Source organism: Oikopleura dioica, chromosome 1 (assembly GCF_907165135.1).
Source record: "Oikopleura dioica chromosome 1, OKI2018_I68_1.0, whole genome shotgun sequence".
NCBI classification, from domain to species: Eukaryota; Metazoa; Chordata; class Appendicularia; order Copelata; family Oikopleuridae; genus Oikopleura; species Oikopleura dioica.
In genome coordinates this window covers 4,670,526-4,691,056 of record NC_137291.1, presented here as the reverse complement: position 1 = coordinate 4,691,056, position 20,531 = coordinate 4,670,526, and the positions used below count along the sequence as shown (strand labels likewise).

At 37.3% G+C, this 20,531-nt stretch overlaps 2 protein-coding genes and 1 long non-coding RNA gene across 3 annotated transcripts; 2 read left to right on the top strand and 1 right to left on the bottom strand.

Annotated features, from left to right (window-relative positions):
* Positions 1-1,507: 1,507 nt before the first annotated feature.
* Positions 1,508-2,958, bottom strand: LOC145711699 (uncharacterized). Its single transcript, XM_081789390.1, has 5 exons — positions 2,509-2,958; positions 2,250-2,465; positions 2,156-2,214; positions 1,645-1,985; positions 1,508-1,604 (listed from the first exon to the last, which is right to left on the bottom strand). Exons 1-5 carry the CDS (start codon positions 2,601-2,603, stop codon positions 1,560-1,562), a joined length of 756 nt encoding a protein of 251 aa, XP_081645516.1. The 5' UTR covers positions 2,604-2,958; the 3' UTR covers positions 1,508-1,559.
* A 2,173-nt stretch (positions 2,959-5,131) lies between these two features.
* LOC145711698 (sialate:O-sulfotransferase 2-like) lies at positions 5,132-8,195 on the top strand. Its single transcript, XM_081789389.1, has 3 exons — positions 5,132-5,483; positions 7,506-7,975; positions 8,072-8,195. Exons 1-3 carry the CDS (start codon positions 5,132-5,134, stop codon positions 8,084-8,086), a joined length of 837 nt encoding a protein of 278 aa, XP_081645515.1. The 3' UTR covers positions 8,087-8,195.
* A 1,869-nt stretch (positions 8,196-10,064) lies between these two features.
* On the top strand, positions 10,065-19,227 carry LOC145711697 (uncharacterized). The gene is made up of 2 exons (XR_014135200.1): positions 10,065-10,116; positions 19,005-19,227. It is a non-coding gene; the product is annotated as an uncharacterized LOC145711697 (long non-coding RNA).
* The last annotated feature ends 1,304 nt before the right edge of the window (positions 19,228-20,531 follow it).

Sequence of the window (20,531 nt, the reverse complement as noted above, 5' to 3'; positions counted from 1 at the left end):
TCAGTCGTTTTTGGACGCCTTACTAAGTTTTACTCTTTTTTATAAGAAGAAAAAAAGGATTATAAAAATGATTCCCCATTTAAACGCATGAATTTCTGAAATTCGGATTTAAGGGGGAGGTTTCTGGAACCGACAAAAAATTTCGACAAATTTTGCTGGGAAATTTCAATCAATCAAAAACCTAGATTTGGCAAACCGGCCAATCAGCAGCTGAGAAGCCGCCCACGCGAAATTCGTCGAAATTTTTCGTCGGTTCCAGACAACACCCAAATTTAAGGACCCCTCCGTCATGTGGGACAAACTTTTTCAAACAGCGATTTTGGAGTGATCCCCTTAAGATTTTCGAAAAATTTTTCGCTCATTGTATCGCCCGATAGTTGGTCGAGGGCAACAAAACAATAAGAACACATTAAAAGAGAAAGAAAAACTTTCCTATGCATTCAACTTCTTCTGGTTTTCTGATTTTTCTGTTGCTAGAATTTCTCGTCAGGCGAAAAGCCATGTCTCTTCTTTTTTCTGTTTCTTAGCTTTCTGATTCTTTAATGATTTTTCTCTTTATAAAAATGAGTATTTTTGATGTCTCCAAAGCAGAAAAAATATAAAACGATGGAAATGCAATTTCAGTCGCGTCAAGAGTGGATTTATAAAAGCAGACAGTGATCGAGCAAACAGCGCGATCTGGGCAAATCTCAGAAGAAGCGCGATCTGCGTCGATTGACTCAAGTGGAAATAAATTAAATTCTTCCGCTGACCGTAATTTTAAGCTGTTCCGAAATGTTATTTATGGCGGATGATAAAACAAGAAGCCTGATTGCGAAAGTTCAAAAAGAAAGAAAAATCATCTAAAGAGCAGCGCTGATTGACGAACGAAGAAGAATCTTATCCCTCGCCTAACCCAAAAAATAACGAAGCACCACCCTTATTTTTTCCAAGAAATTATTGTTCAGAGTCTGAAAAAATGAAGGAGTCCTTACAGCAAATTTTCAAAATAGCCAATTTTTTAATTGAAAATTTTGATAAAAATAATATTAAAATTATAAATTTCAGGCCTCAATAAGAAATATCAGAGTCTGAAGTTCAGATAAAAATTTTGATAAAAAAAAATTTAATTTGTCTGAAGTTCAGACTCTGAAATTTCTTATTGAGGCCTGAAATTTATAATTTTAAAATTATTTTTATCAAAATTTTCAATTTAAAATTGTCTATTTTGAAAATTAAATATAAGGACTTTTTCATTTTTTCATCAAAATCAGCCGATAAGGACCCCCAAACGGCCAGGATAAGAGAATATAAGTTATATATTATATTATTATTATTATTATATTATATAACCAGAATCTCACGGGCACTCAAGAAAATCGTAAAATCGACCGCTTTGCGGACAGATTTCAAATGTCATCGAACCACTCAATCTTGCCCTGCTATCTATTTGATCTCGTGAAATTTGACTTGCGATACAGTTTTTCGCGAACTCTTGGTCTTAAAACAATTCTTTCTTTTTTTAAAGTTATTTATTTAAAAGTTGTTTTTGAAGATAAATTTTTGAGAGTCTTTGCTTTTCAGTGAACATCAGCATATCTTCCATCGCCGAAGAGATTTCCGTTCTAGAATTTTTTTTGAAAAACAATTTTTCAAAAATCTTACAAATCGAGTTGAAGCATCCGTCGGATCGGTCCTCACAAATCGCTCCTGTTGAATATTCATCGAATAACTCGACATAATCGAGTAATAAAAAACCGGAGCAACGGTGCAGATTTCGCTATCCAGCATCGACAGCACCTCGAATCGCAAATCTTCGAATTTCTCCCCGCAGCTGTCTTTGAATTCTTCCTCCATCAGTTCGCTCATTTGGACTTGAGTGACGATCGGAATCAAGCCTTTGCGAGCGAAGGATTTTGCAACGCCGTCGATGACCGCTAGTTCTGATGGCGGAGCGGCGATGTAGATGAAGTCGAAGTTTTCGTCGCGATTTGAGAGGTAGTTTTCTTTTGAGCGATCATTTTATTTCAAAGGACTTAAGTTTCTGGGTTGAAGATTACTGATTTTCGTCTGGAAAATAGGGTCTAAAATCGGGGTACCGACAAAAATTTCGACAAATTTTGCGAGGAAATTTTAAACCAATCAGAAGCCCGGATTCAACAAATTGGCCAATCACTATCCAAAGAGCCGCCCACGCAAAATTTGTCGAATTTTTGTCGGTTCCAGACGCCACCCCTTTAATAACTCTGTATTTCAGTGAAAGTGATCACATTCCTAGTTCATCAGACAATCGCTCCGGATCCCTCATCAATTCAAAGTCCTTGCAAATTTTGAAGTCCGGTCTTCTCCTGCACTGCTCATCTTTCCAGTCCTTCTCGTCATATCTCCAATGAATCGCCATATAATAAGGATCTTCTTTTTCGCCCGAGTACTTTGTCACGAATTTTTCGATCAAATTTCTGATGTGTTTCGGTCTCACTGTATATCTAAAAAGCAAAAATAAAAAACACGTAAAAATCTATTTCTTACCTGATTATTTCTCTCGCTAATTCTCCTTTTTCATCCTCATTTTTTACCAATTTCATCAACTCGACACTTTCGTAAAAAATCCAGTAACTGCACATTTTGCTCCTTCCCCGGGCTCAAAATTTCTCTTGCTTTTTCCGGATCGTTCAGTCGAAACATTTTCAGCTTGTCTCTTTCATTCAACTCTCCAAACTCTTCTCGAAGCTCGATCGGATTTGGGACGATTTTCGAAACCTGGCTGTGGTCCTTGCAAAGTCCAGCGCTGTCGAAGTTGATGGGAAGTCGCATTTCTTCTTGAGTCACTGCCATTCGCGGGGATTTTCTTTTGAATGGCAGACATTGTGAACGCCAAAAATATTGTCGAATCCTTCTGGGCATTTCTCCGCGGCTTCGGATGTGAAAACGACGGGGATGAGCTTGGTGAGTTTTTGGATGTCGATTCGTTGCTCGAAATCAACTGCCAAAGCGCTCATTATACGGTAATTTCATTTTATATAATATTATGTTATATAATAAAATAATATAATTTATATTATTATAAATAATGTTTTTGATTACTAGTATATTATTACTATATTTTTAATAAATTATTTATTATTATATTTAAATATCGAATTTATAAGAAAGTATCTATCTATTTTATAAAAACAAATAATTAATAAAATAAATAATCATAATAATTTTAATTATTTATTTGAGTTATAAAGATGTTTAAAAATTTAATTTAATAATATAAAATTTTGATCAAATTTTAATTTTTGTTAGACATAATATTTAATCAAATTATATTATTATTAATATAATAATTATTCATAATGTAATATAACTATAATAATAATAATGATAATATTTTATTTATAATTATAAAATCTATAAATTCTCGGAAAATATCAACAAATATGAGCCGTTTCCTATCGCCGTATTTGACCCATTCGAAGTCGGATCGCCTCGATCATGCTTGAAGAAAGGCGGCAAAATGAGCGTCCTATTCAAAGCAATCGCAACATAAATCGTTTCTCGCAGCGAATAAATTTGATTGTTTGGCCCTCTCGCCACAAACGCGCTCAAGAATTTTTCCTGATTCAAATTGTATTTTGGCTGTTTTTCGCGGATTTTTCTGGGTGAAGTTGATTTACAATCTTCTTCTTCTTCGTTATAATCTACTACTTCTAGGGCTTCTCTCATCTCATCGACGACTTCTTGAATTTCCTCTTTTGAAAGTTCCAAATTTTCATCTCTTTTGAATTGATCATTAAAAATCATAAAACACAAGCAAACAAAAAGCACGTATAAAGTCGGTAAATTAAAAATTGATCTCATTTTTCTCTTTATTTCATTTTTTGCCGCCATTTTGTTTAAAAACGCTACAATTTTCGATCCGTAACCAAGCTTGAGGCTTGTTATGGTCGAAAACAGTCAAACATCATGGCAGCCGGGGAGCGAACGCGGCTTAATTGCATCGTAATCCAATTATTTATTTATAAACTTCAACTTTTCGTTACATAACTTGATTGATCGGAAATTTCAGATTTTCAAGAGGAAGAGCGTCTCTTTTTTTAATATAAAAAATGTTTTGATTTTTCGGGAGCAAAATTTTGTCAGAAAAATTTTTTAAATATTTTAAAGTTGACGATAAAAAATCATAATTAAATAAAAAGTGATGATGATTGACGAGAACAAGTTTGAGAAATTTATCTTTTGTCGTTTTTCGTTATTTTTCGATTTCGTTAAACTTGCAAAATTGAACTTCTTTGTTACGAAGCCAATGTGGAAATGGACGCATTCAAGCGGATTTTGCAACATCCCCGTCCCTATTGGATTATCTAAGAACTTGCGTGCTTCATGGAACACATCCGTGAACCAACCAAGTTTGCTATTGATGAAATTTCTAATATGAACCCGGATTTCCCGGTATCTTTCTATCATAAGTTGATGACTATAATCATTTTTGTGATAAAGAAAATTATTTCCTCCTCACACTTAGCATTCAACCAGCATTCAACCAGATTGCCTCCATCTTCAAATTTAGAGAGGGACTATTATTCGAGCCTATGATTCAAGCCATCCAATATCTCTAGAATCTAGGCTAGGTAAGGGTAAGGGACTGGGAACTCATAACGAGAAGTCGGTGGGGGGCGACGCCCCCTGGCTTAGGCCTTAGGGGGATCCCGGGGTCTTAGCCCCTGGGTTAGGTTTAGCCTAAACCGTTAAGGGTAAGGGGTTAGGTTTAGGGTTAGGGTTAGCTTGTATGATAACTCCCTACTGTCTCTTCAAGCTCCTTTTTCTAACCAATTACTAATTGGCAATTAGTAAGGTGAAGAAGTGCTAGTTGAGAGGATGGTCTCCAGTAGACCGAAAGATTAACAATAACAAAACAGAAATATCAAACTCGACGTCGAACAACCAGAGATAAAAATGTTGAATTTTCTTCTTAGTAACATTCACCAGAAGGTCATGTTTGAATTAAAATATTTGATGGAACCTTTTCCAGAAACATGGCCGTTTTTGAACGATCGGAATTATTATGAAAGACGCAATTTGTTCATTGATGTTTGAAGTCTAAACACTCCGTGCTCCTGACTCTCTGAGCCACTTTTCCCCAATCCAGAACCGAAAACGGTACAAAATGATCACGATTAAAAATATTTGTTTTTCAGTTTTTCTTCTTTTTACGTACTTTTTAGTCGGTTATTTTTCATCGCATGGATTTGACGAAATCACTAAAGAGCTAGAGAGAAAAAACAACGACTGCAAAAACGACGTAAAAATCGGAGAACCGGGCCAGTTCAACTGGATTCTGATTCTTTCGGTGCAAGGATCTGGAAACACCTGGACGAGGCAGCTTTTTCAGTCGCTGACGGGCTACTACGCGGGAGGAGTCTATCACGAGATACAAGACGAACTCGATAATGACGATCTGTACGAACAATCGCCTTTTCCGGGAGAGCATTTTTCTCCTGAGTCCGGCAGAGTTTTAGGTAAAGCGAGACTTTTGTGTAAGGCCGAAAATGTGAGCGTGAAGTGAAAATAAATTATCTAAATGAAACAAGAAGAGAACTGTTACGATAATAATTATGATGGCGTAAGCACGCTACGTTATTGTATAACCTGGTCTTTAAGAACCTCAAACTTAGGGCCTAGATAACTATTCCTGGATCAAGCGTTTTCCAATTTTTGACCCGAAGAATGAGTCGGGAAAGAGAAGGGTTGACGAAATTTCTTCCATACTGATGCTTTTATTTTTTCTGCCTTTCGAAAATTGAGCTCAAAAACAGAAAAGAAAAGACGCGCATGTTTGTTTTCCTTTTTAAAATCCTCCTTTTTTGTGCTCATTCGGGAATGATAATATTTTCGAGAAAAACGCAATAGTCAATAGCTCTTGGTTGTACGAATATTTAGTGAATACAAAGACTTCCAAACGGGAATCCAATCGGAGAGGTCAATTAAACATGATGATTCAAGTGCTCCAAAAAGTTGTTAGCTTTGTTTTGGGATTGATGACTAAGTTCGTGGGGACTAGGTTCGTGGGACTAGGTTCGTAGGTGGTTATGCCAAAGTATGCAAGATGGGGTATGGTTTCCTTTCTATAAGGAACAATGTGGTGCGACTAGGTTCGTGGGACTAGGTTCGTAGGGGTGCTAGGTTCGTGGGTTTTGAAATTAGAGATTTTTCTATAAGTATTATAAGTATTATAAAAATTATAAATTTTTTTATAAGGAACAATTGAGTGCGACTAGGTTCGTGGGACTTGGTTCGTGGGTTTTGAAATTTTTTTATAAGAAACAATTGAGTGCGACTAGGTTCGTGGGACTAGTTTCGTGGGTTTGGAAATTTTTTTATAAGGAAAATGGGGGTGCGACTAGGTTCGTGGGACTAGGTTCGTGAAGACTAGGTTCGTGAAGACTAGGTTCGTGGGACTAGGTTCGTGAAGATTAGGTTCGTGAAGACTAGGTTCGTGAGACTAGGTTCGTGGGACTAGGTTCGTGGGTTTTGAAATTTTTTTATAAGGAACAGTTGAGTGCGACTAGGTTCGTGGGACTAGGTTCGTGGATTGTAAAATTGGGTAAAGTTGAATGGTAAAAATGACTTTCCCACCCCCACCCCCAAAATAAGCCGCTAGGCTCTTTAACTGAATTTCTATGTTAGCGCTGAATAACAATGGTTGCCTTAGAAGAGTTGGTGATAACTATAACGGAATTATTTAGCAAGCTAACTTTTTCTTAAAGTATTTAAGGCTTGAGAACTCAATAAATTTAAATTTCTCAAATTTTAAATTTCACGAACTTAGTCTCACGAACTTAGTCGCCACGAACTTAGTCTCACGAACTAAGCCTCACGAACTTAGTCGCACGTCCTTTAAAAATAGAAACCCACGAACCTAGTCCCACGAACCTAGTCGCACCCCATTTTCCTTAAATAAAAAAATTTTTAAAAGCCACGAACCTAGTCCCACGAACCTAGTCGCACCTCCCTTTTCCTTATAAAAATTTCAAAACCCACGAACCTAGTCTCACGAACCTAGTCGCACCCCACTTTTCCTTATTAAAAATTTCAAAACCCACGAACCTAGTCCCACGAACCTAGTCGCACATAATTTCTCCTTATAGAATAAAAATAATAACCAATTAAAAACCCACGAACCTTGTCCCACGAACCTAGTCGCACATATTTTTCCTTATAGAATAAAAATTCTAACCAATCAAAAACCATCGAACCTATATTTAGATAGCAATATTATATTATATGATCATATAATTACAATACATATATATAAATATATATAAATAAATATATACATATAAATAACACTTAATCATTATAAATAAAAATATACATATAAAATCAAAAACTCACGAACCTAGTCCCACGAACCACGTTTTCCAGCCAGCCACCCACGAACCTAGTCCCACGAACCTAGTCCCCACGAACTTAGTCATCCCACACTTTGTTTTCATAAATCAATCATACATACCCTTATCGCCAAAGAAATCATTTTTCAGGAATCAAGTCCCACGCTCGAGGACACATCCGAAAAGCCCACGCCGTCGTCCTCGTCATCCGCAACCCCTACGACACCATCAAAGCAAATTTCAACCGAATCATGGCGGAAAAAGAAACCGGCGACGGCCAGGGCGCGCACACTGGCACCATCGACCCAGCGCTCTTCAAATCGCTAAAATGGCGACGATACATTCAAAACACCGCGGAAATGTGGCGACAGTACTACAAAGACGCGGTCCATCTGGCCGTCAACAGCAAGAAAAACTTTCATTTTCTCTGGTACGATTTGCTGAAAACAGAGAAAGAAGCGCAAATGAGGGAAGTTTACAGTTTCTTGGAAAACGAGGCGGCTCCGCATGGAAAATTCGAAGTGGAAGACATCGATCAGCGACTAAATTGCATCAAAAACGATAATTTGGACAAATTTAAAAGAAAAAAGTTGAACTCGACTTTGAAATCTACAAACCAGGTAAGATTTCTCGATCTATTTTGGACAAAACAGTCAAAAAGAACCTCTTGATGAATTAACTAATCTTATTGGCAATGGGGTTGAATTTGTTTTCAGACGAAATCGAGATGATCAACTCATACATCAGAGAGTATATCGAATTCTTCCGCGAAAATGACGTTGAATTTCCAGAAGAAACTGTCAGAAGCTGGCTAAGATAATGAACCTTTCTTGTTTACTGTGCAATTTTTAATGAAAAATTTTTATGAAAAATAAAAAGTGAAACTCTGAAATTTGCCTTTTCGCTTCAGAAATGCACTACTTCATAAAAATCAATTTAAAAACTGCTAAAAGGCCACACTTTTTCCTAGCCAGGGCCATTTGACGCAAATTTGCTTGCTGTTAGATGCAGAGAATGCTCGTAATCCAGCGATACAGATGCATAGAACAACCATCAATTCAGAATAGTCTATGACTCATGAGCTTCCGAAGAGAACATGGATGAAATGGAAGACCCCGGCTTCGAAGATTTTTGACATCGGTTTTGCTTTGGAAGACCATTGCTAGACTGCTTTTTCTGTCTCATGTAAAATAAATGAAGTGTCGCTTTCTTCAATTTTCCGTTCGTAAGGGCCCTTGTCCTCAATCAAGGCTTTATCGTTAGCTTTTTAAAATCCTTTTTGAACACTTGAGTATTCGAGAAGTCAAGTTTATCAAAATCTGGTTCAAAAAGAACAAGGATTTTTGGCGAAGCCGCAAACGAGGCTGTTACTGAACCATTCCATCGGGGTTTCCATACTAGATTCTAATGGGTTAATATATATATAATGGGATATTCTAATGGGTATCATTGAAAAGGAATTTTTAAGCTTTCAAGAAATATATTGTTCGCTGCATAAAAATTCGGCGCCCGACAAACTGTTTTTGAAAACTTCGCTTCTTTCGACTTTGTCCTTCTAATGAGCAGCAGGGAAACGAGCGCTAGAATCAAAGCGACCCCAGCGAGAGCAATTAGCACGGCAGTTTTATTCGGCGTCGCCTGTCTCGCTTCTTTTGGCAAGTACTGAGCAGCTTTTTCCGTGTTATCCGAGATAATCTTCAGTTTCTTCACAAAAGTTTCCAAAACTTCAAATCTCGGAACCATTTTTTCTGCGTCACATAAAGACTGTGAGACAGCCGGAAGTATTCTTTCAGCAATTTCTTGTGGCCTTTAAAATTTTGCGTTTTTCATGATTGCTTCTAAACGAGCTGATCGAGCGTGAGGGAAGGATCCTTCAGAGCTCTCGCGAAGGCGGAGAGTGCAACTTTCTGACGAGTTTCTTTGTTCAGATACTTGAAGATCTTCCCGAGGCAGATTGCGGTGTTATTTCGGAAAGTACCCTTGTCGTCTCTGGCTTGAAGTTGAGCGAAGTGAGTCCTAAGTTTCTTGTTGAGATTCTTGACGTCGAGTTTGTCAGCAATGTTAAGAATGGACAAAACAGGGAAAGGGAATGGCAAGAAGGAATTTTAGCTAAATTTGACTGTAGCTTCACGAGGGGCAACGTCGTGCATTTTTTGATAGATAACTCATTGTGTTGGCGGGGCCCAACTCTTACTGCACGCAAAACTCAAATTTTTCGGCCGCTCTTACTAACGATGTCACTAATGAATAGGTCAATTTCGTGACATTCGTGACATTTTCAGTGCCGTCGTTGTTTCTGGATTGGGTCGGTTCTGAACGGGGACGCTCGTCTAAATTAACAAAGATTTTTGGTAATGAATAACCAAAAACTGGTAATCTATTACCAATTTTTTCAATATTATTTTTCAATAATATTTTTCGCTCAAAAATACGTAAATAACTCCAAAACGTATACTACCAAACAGGCTCGGTGCGCACACAGGCTCTTCGACTTGACAAAATTGGAAATCAAGGAAGACTGTCACAAAATTTCGAAAGGCTTCTGATTCATTTTTAGATCGCGCGCACGCGATAGAAATCTTCGAAATCCGGTGTTTTCCGCCTGCCGCAAAATTTTGAAAAAATTGAGAGAAAACTGTAATTTATCCGAAGACAGACTGTAACAAAATTTTATGAAAATAACGGTTAAATTATATTTTTATTCAGATAGAGAAATGCCTGTTAACTACCTAGGAGATTGCTCCGACGCGGAGATGGCAAGGTAATTTTTAAAAATCGACTTATTTGCAATTCGATTTGTTTATTTAAAATTTAATATTACAGTAGGGGTGGTCAATTTGGGAGTGGGCAATTTGGGAGTTTTTGGTCAAATTTCGAAAAATTTTGAGAATCAGCTCACAAAAAATTGGAATTATTTTTGTAAAATCCGCAGTTCCGCCGCTTTTCAGTTTCAAAATTGCATCGAATATCGAGTTCAGTTATTTTCCTCTATTGTGGACATTTTTTGTCGCAAATTTTCATAAAAATGTCTACAAAAGTGGGCTAGAGTCTTCAAAAAATTGTCCCGCCGTAGGGCCTTAAAATTTTTCTTCGATAAAATTTTCTTCAAAAATGGGAAAATTTCATCATCAAAACGCCTTTTTCTGCCCCTTTTACCATTTTTGGTCAAATAAACTGCATAAGCCATTGATTTCTTATCAAAAACATCTTTATTTTTGAAAAAACACTCTATTTCTTCCTTTTAAATTTTCTCGGCTGAACAAATGTCCACAAAAGTGAAACATTATCTTTTAAAAGTGCCCCACTAAAACCCCTTAAAAACCCCTTAAAAAGAGGAAAAATCTGTATATTTAGTTTCTTACTGTAGTCTTCAGTAGGTTTGACAACTATATCTTCACTTTTTATTGACAAACCCTTCACGGTGCTACATTTGAGTTTCCAGAATGAACCGCCTTATGACGCCTAGTGTTTCCTAGATCATAATTTTATAAATTAATATCTTATATGTATTATAGACTAGAATACATCAAATTAAAGACTATAATTTATAGTACCACATAGAAAACATCTATGTCCAAAATTTCGGCACTTCAAAATCGGGAAAATACATGTAAATTGTACTTAGCGTAAATATTGCAAATTTTATCGACTTTTCAATGTCCTTAAAAGTAGACAAAATTTGACTTGCCGGATCCCCTCCTTATTTGAAAATTTCCTCGATTGGTTAGACGCAATTTTTTAATTCTCATAATCCGTCAAAGTCAAAAATCTTTTAAAGAGCTCTAAAGTTTGCCCCGAAAAAACGATCTTTCGTTATTGTATTTCTCAACTTTTTGACAGACTAGCCCGGACTTTTGTCACGATCCGGACAAAATCCGTACTTGTCCGTATTTGTCCGTGAAATCCTGACAACTCCAGACCTTTATCCGTGTCTGTTAATGGCGGACAGAGTTCGAAAAATCTGTAAAAAAGCACGATTAGGGTTCGCACCCAAATAATTTTAAAATTTTAAAATGCTTAACAAATAACCATTTTTAGAGTCCCCCCCTTATTCATTCCACTGATTTCAAATCTGAAATCAGAATTTAAAAATCTCTACTAGAACCCGAGTTCTAGAGTCGAGAAAATGGCGAAAAATCGCCGGTGTGCGCGCCGCGCCGCGATGGATGGGTGGCGCTCGTGTGCTGAAGTGCCGCCGCTCGCCAAGATCTTGGCTCAAGTAACTTTTTCGAAAAATTTTTTCGACCCTGATTTTGAAATTTTCGCAGATAAATCAAATCAACGTAAATGGGCCATTCTTAAAAAATTAACTTAATCAAAACGCAGGAACCCTTCTTTATCACTCCTGAAAGTCTTATCAGTGGGGTTGCGCCAGTGGAAAAATGGACTTTTTGCACTTGACCTGGGTGATGAAATTTTGTGGACATATTTCTGAGGTCCTAATCAAGAAAAAATCAAAAAAATTTTCGAAAAATTGAGGGTATAGGGTCGAAAAATCGATTTTTCATTTTTGCAAAATTAAGCCTGAGAAAACTTAGACTATCATTTTAAAAGCTCAAAAATGATTTTTCGAGTCGAAAAAGTCGAAGCAAGATGATAAATCCGCAAATAAAAACTAAATAAAAACCATAATAAAAGAAAAACTTGAATAATTTGTATTTAAACCTTGAATGGGTGTGGGTGGGGTTGGGGACATAACTGAGATTGATCACCTCAGAGTCCAACGCCGATCTCAAGCCCCTTAAATTAAAAATCAAGGAACGGGGCTGAGACGGCCCGAAGGGCCGTCAAGCTCCTTAAATTAAAAATCAAGGAACGGGGCTTGGCCTCCCCTTCGGGTCGGCTTCGCCCTGACTCTGATTGAACAGAATGAACGGCCGTGGTCTCCCCTTCGGGTCGGCTTCGCCCTGACTCTGATTGAGCAGAATGAACGGCCGTGGTCTCCCCTTCGGGTCGGCTTCGCCCTGAATATGATTGAAAAGAATGAACGGGCGTGGCCTCCCCTTGGGGTCGGCGTGGCCCAATGATCAATCACTGAATTGACGGTGATTGATTTTTATTTATTTATATGTTGGTCTACCAGTAGATTGTCTTGCGGCAAAAGGGGTTGTCCGGGGTCCTTCGGCAAAAAGTGACCAAATTTTGCAAAAGTTTCAATTCTTAGCCTAGTAAGACATTTGATTTCATTATATAATTTTGGTTTTCCAGCTGATAGTCTTCCACCAGGGAGGTCCTCCGGGGTCCTCCGGCCGAACTAGACCAATGTTGACCAGAGGTGGCAATATATTGGCCAAGCACAGCCATATATTGAAAATTTTGAATATTGGTCTTCCAGCTGATGGTCTTCCACCAAGGAGGTCCTCCGGGGTCCTCCGGCCGAACTTGACCAAAGTTGACCATGGGTGGCCATATACCGGCCGAGCACGGCCATATATTGAATATTCATAATATTGGTCTTCCAGCAGATGAAGTCCTCCAAGGGGGTCCTCCAAGACAATAACAAAGACTTGCAGGCTTCATATTTTCAAGAGCCACGGCGCCTAGGAGTACCAACCGATTTTAACCAAACTTTCATAGATTGTTCGTTACGGCATTTACTACAATATATCGAGTACTCGTTAGTGCCGCTTCACTAGAAATGTGCCTAAAGACGAATTAAATATTTTTAGCAAAAAGGGTTGAAAAAACTTTTTTATATTTTTAAAGAATTTTAACTTCTTCAAAATGGCAATATTACTATTGTAAATTTTCATATCAACGAGTTTAAAGAAACTTGAAAATCAAGAAATTTATTTGCGTGCGAACCCTAAGCACGATTCGGATTCGAATCTGTTTCATAAAAGCGCGGGGACGGACGTTGCCGGTACCAATCCAAAATTGGTACCCGGTACCAAATTTTTGGTACCCGGTGCCAAAAATCTCAGGATAACATGCCAAAATTGTTTTAAAAGGTGTATTCGGTCAATAAATGAGGTTTCCTCACACTTCAGCCGCGGAGCGGACATTAGTTTTTTGATGAGTCAGATGAAAGGCTTGACTTTGGTACCGGGTACCAAATTTTTGGTACCGGGTACTAATTTTGGTACCGGGTACCAATTTGGTACCGGCACCGTCCGTCTCCCTAAAAGCGTAACCCAAGGTGATTCTTTGTTGAAATGAACCAGGTTTTTGGTTAAAAATTTATATTATCAAAATTTTTGACTTTTCCCTAAATAATATCGATGATAAATTTTAACTGATAAGTCTTTTGAAGTTGCGAAGCCGGAACTTTGAGGACCGATTCTCAAGGAAAATTGGTTAAAATAAGAACATTAGGACTTTATTTATTCCGCTTATAAATTGGAATTCCTTATTTTGGACTGGTGTTGCAAATTTATTGAGCGGAGCGAAATTAGCCATCTTTCAGCTCAGCAATCTTCGAAAAAGGCTAGTTCAAGATGTAGAGGAGTCAGCGATTGGGCTAGCCCGCTCAGGCATTCAGCTCAATCATTTCTGAGAGAACTCAGCTCAGACCAAGATTTTCTTCAAAAAGCCAGCTAAGATCAGCTTGGATAACACCAGCTGTAAAAGGGTCTGCTCAGGCTGAGCAGCTCAGCTCAGCTCGCTGACATCAAGAATAGGCAAGCTTAGCTCAGTTTAGCAAATTTACATACAGCTAAGCTCAGCTTGAGAGGTATTCTTTGGGGGAGAACGGATTCGGTTGGCCCAACTCCCGCCGAGTATGAATGTCACCTCCGAGGTGTCAAGCCAAGTAAAAGAGATGCAAGGGACCACGCCGCCGGTGTGAACTCCTGCAGAGACTGCTCCTGGGCCAAAGTTGGAGCAAGTCTCGGTGTGACTCCTTGAGTAAACATAAAGTCGGGGCATCTTGAGCCAGAGATCATGATCAAGCTCAGCCTGGATGATCTTCAAAAATGAAGATTTGGAAAACAGCAAAAACAGACAGGCCCTTCTTGTTCGTAAATTCAGCTAGAAGAAATCGTTTGTTAACCACAATCTTTTTCGAAGATTGTTACTTTGATTCAAGCAGCTAATAATAATTGGAAGTGATCTATTTCGAAAATGTATCATCAAAAGACAGAGAAGAGCTGGTTTTTAAGGAGGTGTGGGGCGGTAGGGCAAAAAGTCGAATTTCTAATTTTTCTTTCTATTTTCACATAGCCCACGTCAAGAGCGTCAAAAAGGTCCCTAGGTTTTTGTCTCAACGATAGCGAAACATGGTGAAAAACGGGATTGAAAATCGGGATTTTTCTGAAAATTCGTTAAATCATATTTTTCAAAGTCTCAAAAATGGAATAATTTTTATATTTTTAGAGAGCTCACGACTCGCTGAGTATTTTTATCACTACAGTAACTCAGTCATCTTACTGTATTTCGAGTTAGCGCAATTTAAAATTTCATTTTTATGACATTTTGAAACCCAATTTTCGATTGAAGTTTTTAAATAAGCATTTTTTCCCTAAAATTTAATTCCTTTAATTCAACCCTAGAACATTGATGGAAGTTTCTTTCCATCATCTCAGTTTTTAAAAATAAAAATATTTTTATCAAAAAATCGCGTTCAAAAATGACGCAAAATTGGGATTTTCACCGTGGTCACTCGATGTTGAGCTCTCTAAAGCCAAAATCCCTTGATAATTTTTTGAAAAATTTTTCAACTCTAGTTCAAGGTCAATTCTACAAGCAGAAGAAGAGTTTTTAAAATTTTTCTTACCCATCTGAGCCTGAGGGCTGTTTGAAAATGGCCAATTTCCCGAAAACCCCCACACCTCCTTAACAGCTGATGCTGAGCTAAGCTAGCAATTTTATGAATTCTTTGGGCTAAGCCTAGCCTCTCCTGAAAAACAGTCGCTCATTAAATTTAAGTCTCTTGTCCCTGGCCAGTCCTTTGATTTTCTAAAATTGGCTTGAGAAAAATTCAGTTCTTTGATGTATTGTCTGTCGAATTTATTTCTAAAAGATTTTTTTTGGTCTTGTCGAGCTTTACTTCCATTTAAATTTTTTCCAGTTTTTTCCATTAAATTTTACGGAAACTCACGGCAAAGACCAGACTAGACCAGACTTTTAAAAATATGTCCGGATTTTACGGACGAAAAATGACTAGAACTGACATGTCCGGGACTAGACCGGAGAAAAATCCATTTTTTCCAACCGGACACGGACAGACTAGACTTGAGATTTTGTCAAATTTAGAACCTTGGCTGTACATAGAGCAAGCGTGTGCATCTCACTGTGGATTTTGTGCTTACGGGCACGACCCAAAATACTGAACATAATTTTGTAAAAGAAATTGGAGAAAATAAACATTATTTTGGGTTTTTACCAATTTTCAATATAAAGGAAAAAATAGCGCTGGAAATTTTCGAGCGCCCAGAAAGGGATAAATACTTCATTAAGGGGTCCTCCCCGGAATTTCAAATCTTAATAACGGGTCTCTTTGTCGCATATTTAGATTCCTCGTTATCTGAGGATCATTTTTATAAATTATAGTACCCCTAACCAGGGTGTCGAATCGCGGGGAACGAAAAGGGATCGCGCGCCGCAGCGCCATTTCGCTCCCAGAGTGAAAGGGATCGCCCAGCAGCGAGAGGCAACGAGAAGGGAGCGCTCACAAAAACAAAGGGATCGCCCCGATCCCTTCGCGCGTGGGATATCCCTTCGCGCAAGGGATCAAAATTTTCTGAGGACAAGCGAACTTTGTAAACTGTCAAAATGTTTCAATATAGTCCATTTCAGTGAAATATGGACTCCACATGGAACATTTTCCGCTCATTCCGAATACGTAGAAAATATTTTGAGTCTCGGAGTAATTAACGACTTGTAACTGATTAAGTCCCAAAAAGTGAGCTCTAATAACTGTCACTTCTAGAGGTTATCCTTGACCGTAAATTCAATATTTTTGTCGCAAACAGATGGCTTACCACTTCCGAGAACTGTTTATTTTTAGGTGACCCAGATTTACAGTCGTCGTTACTCGACGACAGACCTACAGTAGGTCAGAGTGTGCACCCACCGAGATTATACGGCTTTTCGAGTGTCCCGGGGAGGGGATAAAGCGCTAGTGTTTTTAGTAGTTTTCCGGCTGGAAAAATAAGCGAAACTTATTACTATGATATGACTTATTTTTTTTGAAATTAGATTAAGGGAGAGTGACTATCATTACGGGCAAATTATTCAAAATTTTATCTATTCAAACTTACAAATTGAATATTCATTTAAATTCAAAAAATAAATTTGAATAAAATTTTGTTGTTTGAGAAAAAAGAGGAGAAAAACTACATTAGATCTGGAAAATTCATAAAATTTGAGACAATAACGAAGATTTTAAAAAGCGGCGCGAACTCGGTTGTAGCAAATCTCGCGCATGAACTCTGGCGCTAGCCCACGGCCTTTGGCTTGCTTTTTGCCGCGATCCCTTCTCGTTCACAGAGGCGCCCGAGCGATCCCTTCGCTCGTGGGATCGAGCGTGAGCGTTTTCGCGCGATCCCTTCTCGCTCCCCCGCGATTTGACACCCTGCCCCTAACAAACATCTAAACCGAAATTTTGGCCTTCGAAAATTGCAAAAATGCATGTAAATTGTACTTAGCGTGAAAATCGTAATTTTTTCGACTTTTCAATGTCATCGAAAATAGACAAATAAGGGTTCTATAGAAAGCTTAGAATGTATCGATTTAGAATATAATGACCGCACAAAATTTTTCGGCCGTTATTTTCCGCTAGAGAGCAATTTAATGCCGAAAATTGGCATAAATTGACTTGAAAAGTTTTTCATGGGAAAAATTTCTATAACTTGATCAATCATGCTAAAGCTACTTGCAACTGTAGTTTAGCGTCCATTCTTCTTGAACCTCTTGTTTTTAGAGCAAATCAAAAGCCCAATAAAAAGTTATTTCGCGTTGAAAATACCCCTAAAAGGCGTTTTTCAAAAATTCGAATTTTTCAAGAGCCCTTGAGTGCATGTTTGACATTTCAAAATGAGCTAAAGCTACTTGCGAATTGCAATGAAGATATAAACTTCTATATGCAGTTTGAATTACATTAATCCATAAGGCCAAACGAAAGTTATTTCAAGTGAAAGTTGCCGATTCCGGGGAGGATCCCTTAAGTCATTGAACCCATAGTCCCAGTTTGTAGAACAGGTGAGGACGAGCGCCGAAAGAAGCCCCAAAAAGGGGCAAAATCAACGCCAAGTTTGGCTTCCGAGAACTCAGAGTAACGATATTGCTTCGATTTTGCCCCCATGTGGTGCGATTTTGAGCCTCGATCGAGCCAAAATAGTGCAAATGCGGGAGATTCACGCTGTGACTGCGCTACGTTCCCGGACTTATCAGCGCGCACGAACCAAAATACAACAATTCATAAATGCTAAGTCTATAAGATTTGTAGAGAATTGAATGGGCTTTTCAATGATCTAATTTTCGTGATCTGATTGTTGTTACAGTTTTTTATGGAATTTTTGGACATCAAATTTTCGGACATTTTTGTAATTTTAAGGGGTTCTCTTGGGACACTTTTAAGAAGTGCTTGTATCAAATTTTTGGACATTTTCTACGCCAAAATTATTAATTTTCTGCTTTTTTGTCAGATATGACGTTTTTCTTATCAAAAATCTTACTTTTTCTTTGAGAAAGATAAGATTGGAGGTTAATCTCGTACCCCTAGAATATCTTTTGTCTTTGGAAGAAGGAGGAAACACATGATGATTGAGATTATCTTCAAAAAATTTTTTAAGCAATTTGGATGGGACATTTTCGGCAGCGTGTATCAAATTTTTGGACATTTTTGGGATAATCGTGGGACAAAAAATGTCCAAAAATTTCATAATTAACTGTACTAAAGAAACTGATGCAATTTAAAGTTTTATTGCTCTTTTTCTAAATTTTTGAGTCTTTTATATATGCTAGTGAAAAATAAAAACACTAGAAGAAAGCTGAGAGACTGTAGATATCTTTACCAAAAAATTTTTTAAAATATCGTATTTTTATCAGGTACTGCGTCCGCCTGAATTTCGGGCGCGCGCTGCTCGGCCAGGTCCCTTAAAAGGTCAATCATAGGATTAATCTTTCTACCATTACACTTAGCGATAATGGAAATTGTCAAAGAACTTCTTTCTTTACGAAAAAGTGATAGCACCAGGGAAATAAAAATCCTTTGAAAAATTTTTGTTTTGCATTTTCGCCAAAATGTACATTATTTTGGGTGTACAGTATTTTAGGTCGTGTCTGTATTAGGTGTTCGTCTTTAGTGAGAACAATTCCAGCTTTATAGGGTGATAATTGTAAGGTGACGCAGTGTAGAAAATTTATCAATTGACCGATTTCACCTGTAAATCCGGTGCTACAAGGAATACTGCGTCGCATTTATGTTTACTTACCAATGAATACGTATGAAACATGAAACAAAATGTTTCCAAAACCTTCCTCAGATCTTATTAGAATATTACGCTGATAGAACGCGTAGATATATTTTTTGATGAAATAAGAATCATTCCGCAAAGTTTCGGACCTGTTCTATCAGAATATTTCATTGTTACATTTACACAATAAAGAAAAAATAATTTTTGAACATTTTCATTTTTGATCCACATTATAAATTCCAGTTCTAACTCTATTGATTTTTTGAAATTAAATTTTTATAATGATATTTAGGCTCCAGGACACGACTCTCAACGAGACTCTCGGATTCGGGATGAGAATCGGGAATGAGAATGAGCGCTTCGGATGCTCTTATTGCGAGCGCCGATTCCCCACAAAAACGAAGGCGGCACGTCACCAAATCGCCCATGATGCTGTGCGAAGACATGAATGTCTTCATTGCCGGCGCCGGCTTAGGGATAAGTATGATATGAAGAAGGAATGGTTGGAAATATGAACTTTAAAATTTTTTATGCTTTTTTAATTGATTAAACGGTGAGGAAAGCGGTCATAATAATCATTATTGAGAATTTAAACCAATAATCATATTTTTTTCAAAATCCTTTTCTTAATCTGGGAGCGTAAAGTGTACAACCGCGTCTCTAAAGGGGGTATCACGCTTTTTTGAAAGTTGGTTTTTAATAATCTCTCTCAAGATTCTTGTAGCTTTCGCCTCGACTAACAAAAAAGATATTCAAATTTTTTCGTATTATTCAGAAAAAATACCCTAAAAATGAGTTGTTAACCTGCACCTAGTGAAATTTTTCCGCGACATTCTGGATAATTTTTTTGTCCAGAATAGTAGACTTTATTTTCATTTTTATGATTTTTTAATCAGAGATGATTGTTCTCACAAGAAAATAGAAAAAAAATATCCCAAGCGTCTCTTTTTACTAACGATTGATTTCATGAAAATCTTTATTGTTGGAACCACTTCTTCAAAAATTATTTTGTTAAGAATTTTTGGGCAAACAAAATTTCCTCCAAAACGACATTAGATAAGGGGATGATCTACCTTTATCCACTGAGAATTCCATGATCAGACTTATTTTTCTTAAGGGGAGGTCGACGAGAATCGGGATTTCTGTAACCAAAAATCCGGAAAAACCTGCTTAGATAGGCAAATTCTGACTTTTCAGGTAGAAATAAAAGTGTTTGAAAAATACAGCGGCGAAAACTAGAAAAATTATTTTTGGAAAAATTTTCAAAAATTGGGTCAAAGTGGGGTTACTCGTAACCAAAAAATCTCGAAAACGGGATTTTTTTCTTCGTCAAATTAAATAAATAGTAAGTTGAAACCCTTAAAAATACAGCGGCGACAATATAAAACGGGCTGCTTTTACTAAAAAATTTTTTCTGTTGACTAAAAATATGCGATTTTCCTAAAAATCGTCATTTTTGCTCATTTTCACGGAGAATTTCACCAAAAGCGCCGAGACTCGGAATTTTTACTGAAAATAATAATTAAACCATTTAAAAACAATATCTAGTCAATAAAAATCGGATTTAGATTGTTTTTGGGTGAAATAACCAACTTTTAAATTTTGTAAAATCTCGAATTCCAAACACAAAATCGTAAATTTTGTTAAAAAAGTTAACAAATGCAAAAAAGCTGGAGGCCAAAAATGCTCCTTTTTTATTAAGGAATCCAAAAATATAACCAAAATTTTGAAAAAGCGAAAAATTTTTCTCGTCGACCCCCTCCTTAAGAAAATTTTAATTCTCCGAGAGGCGAAAATCGCGATTTTTCAAAAACGGGTT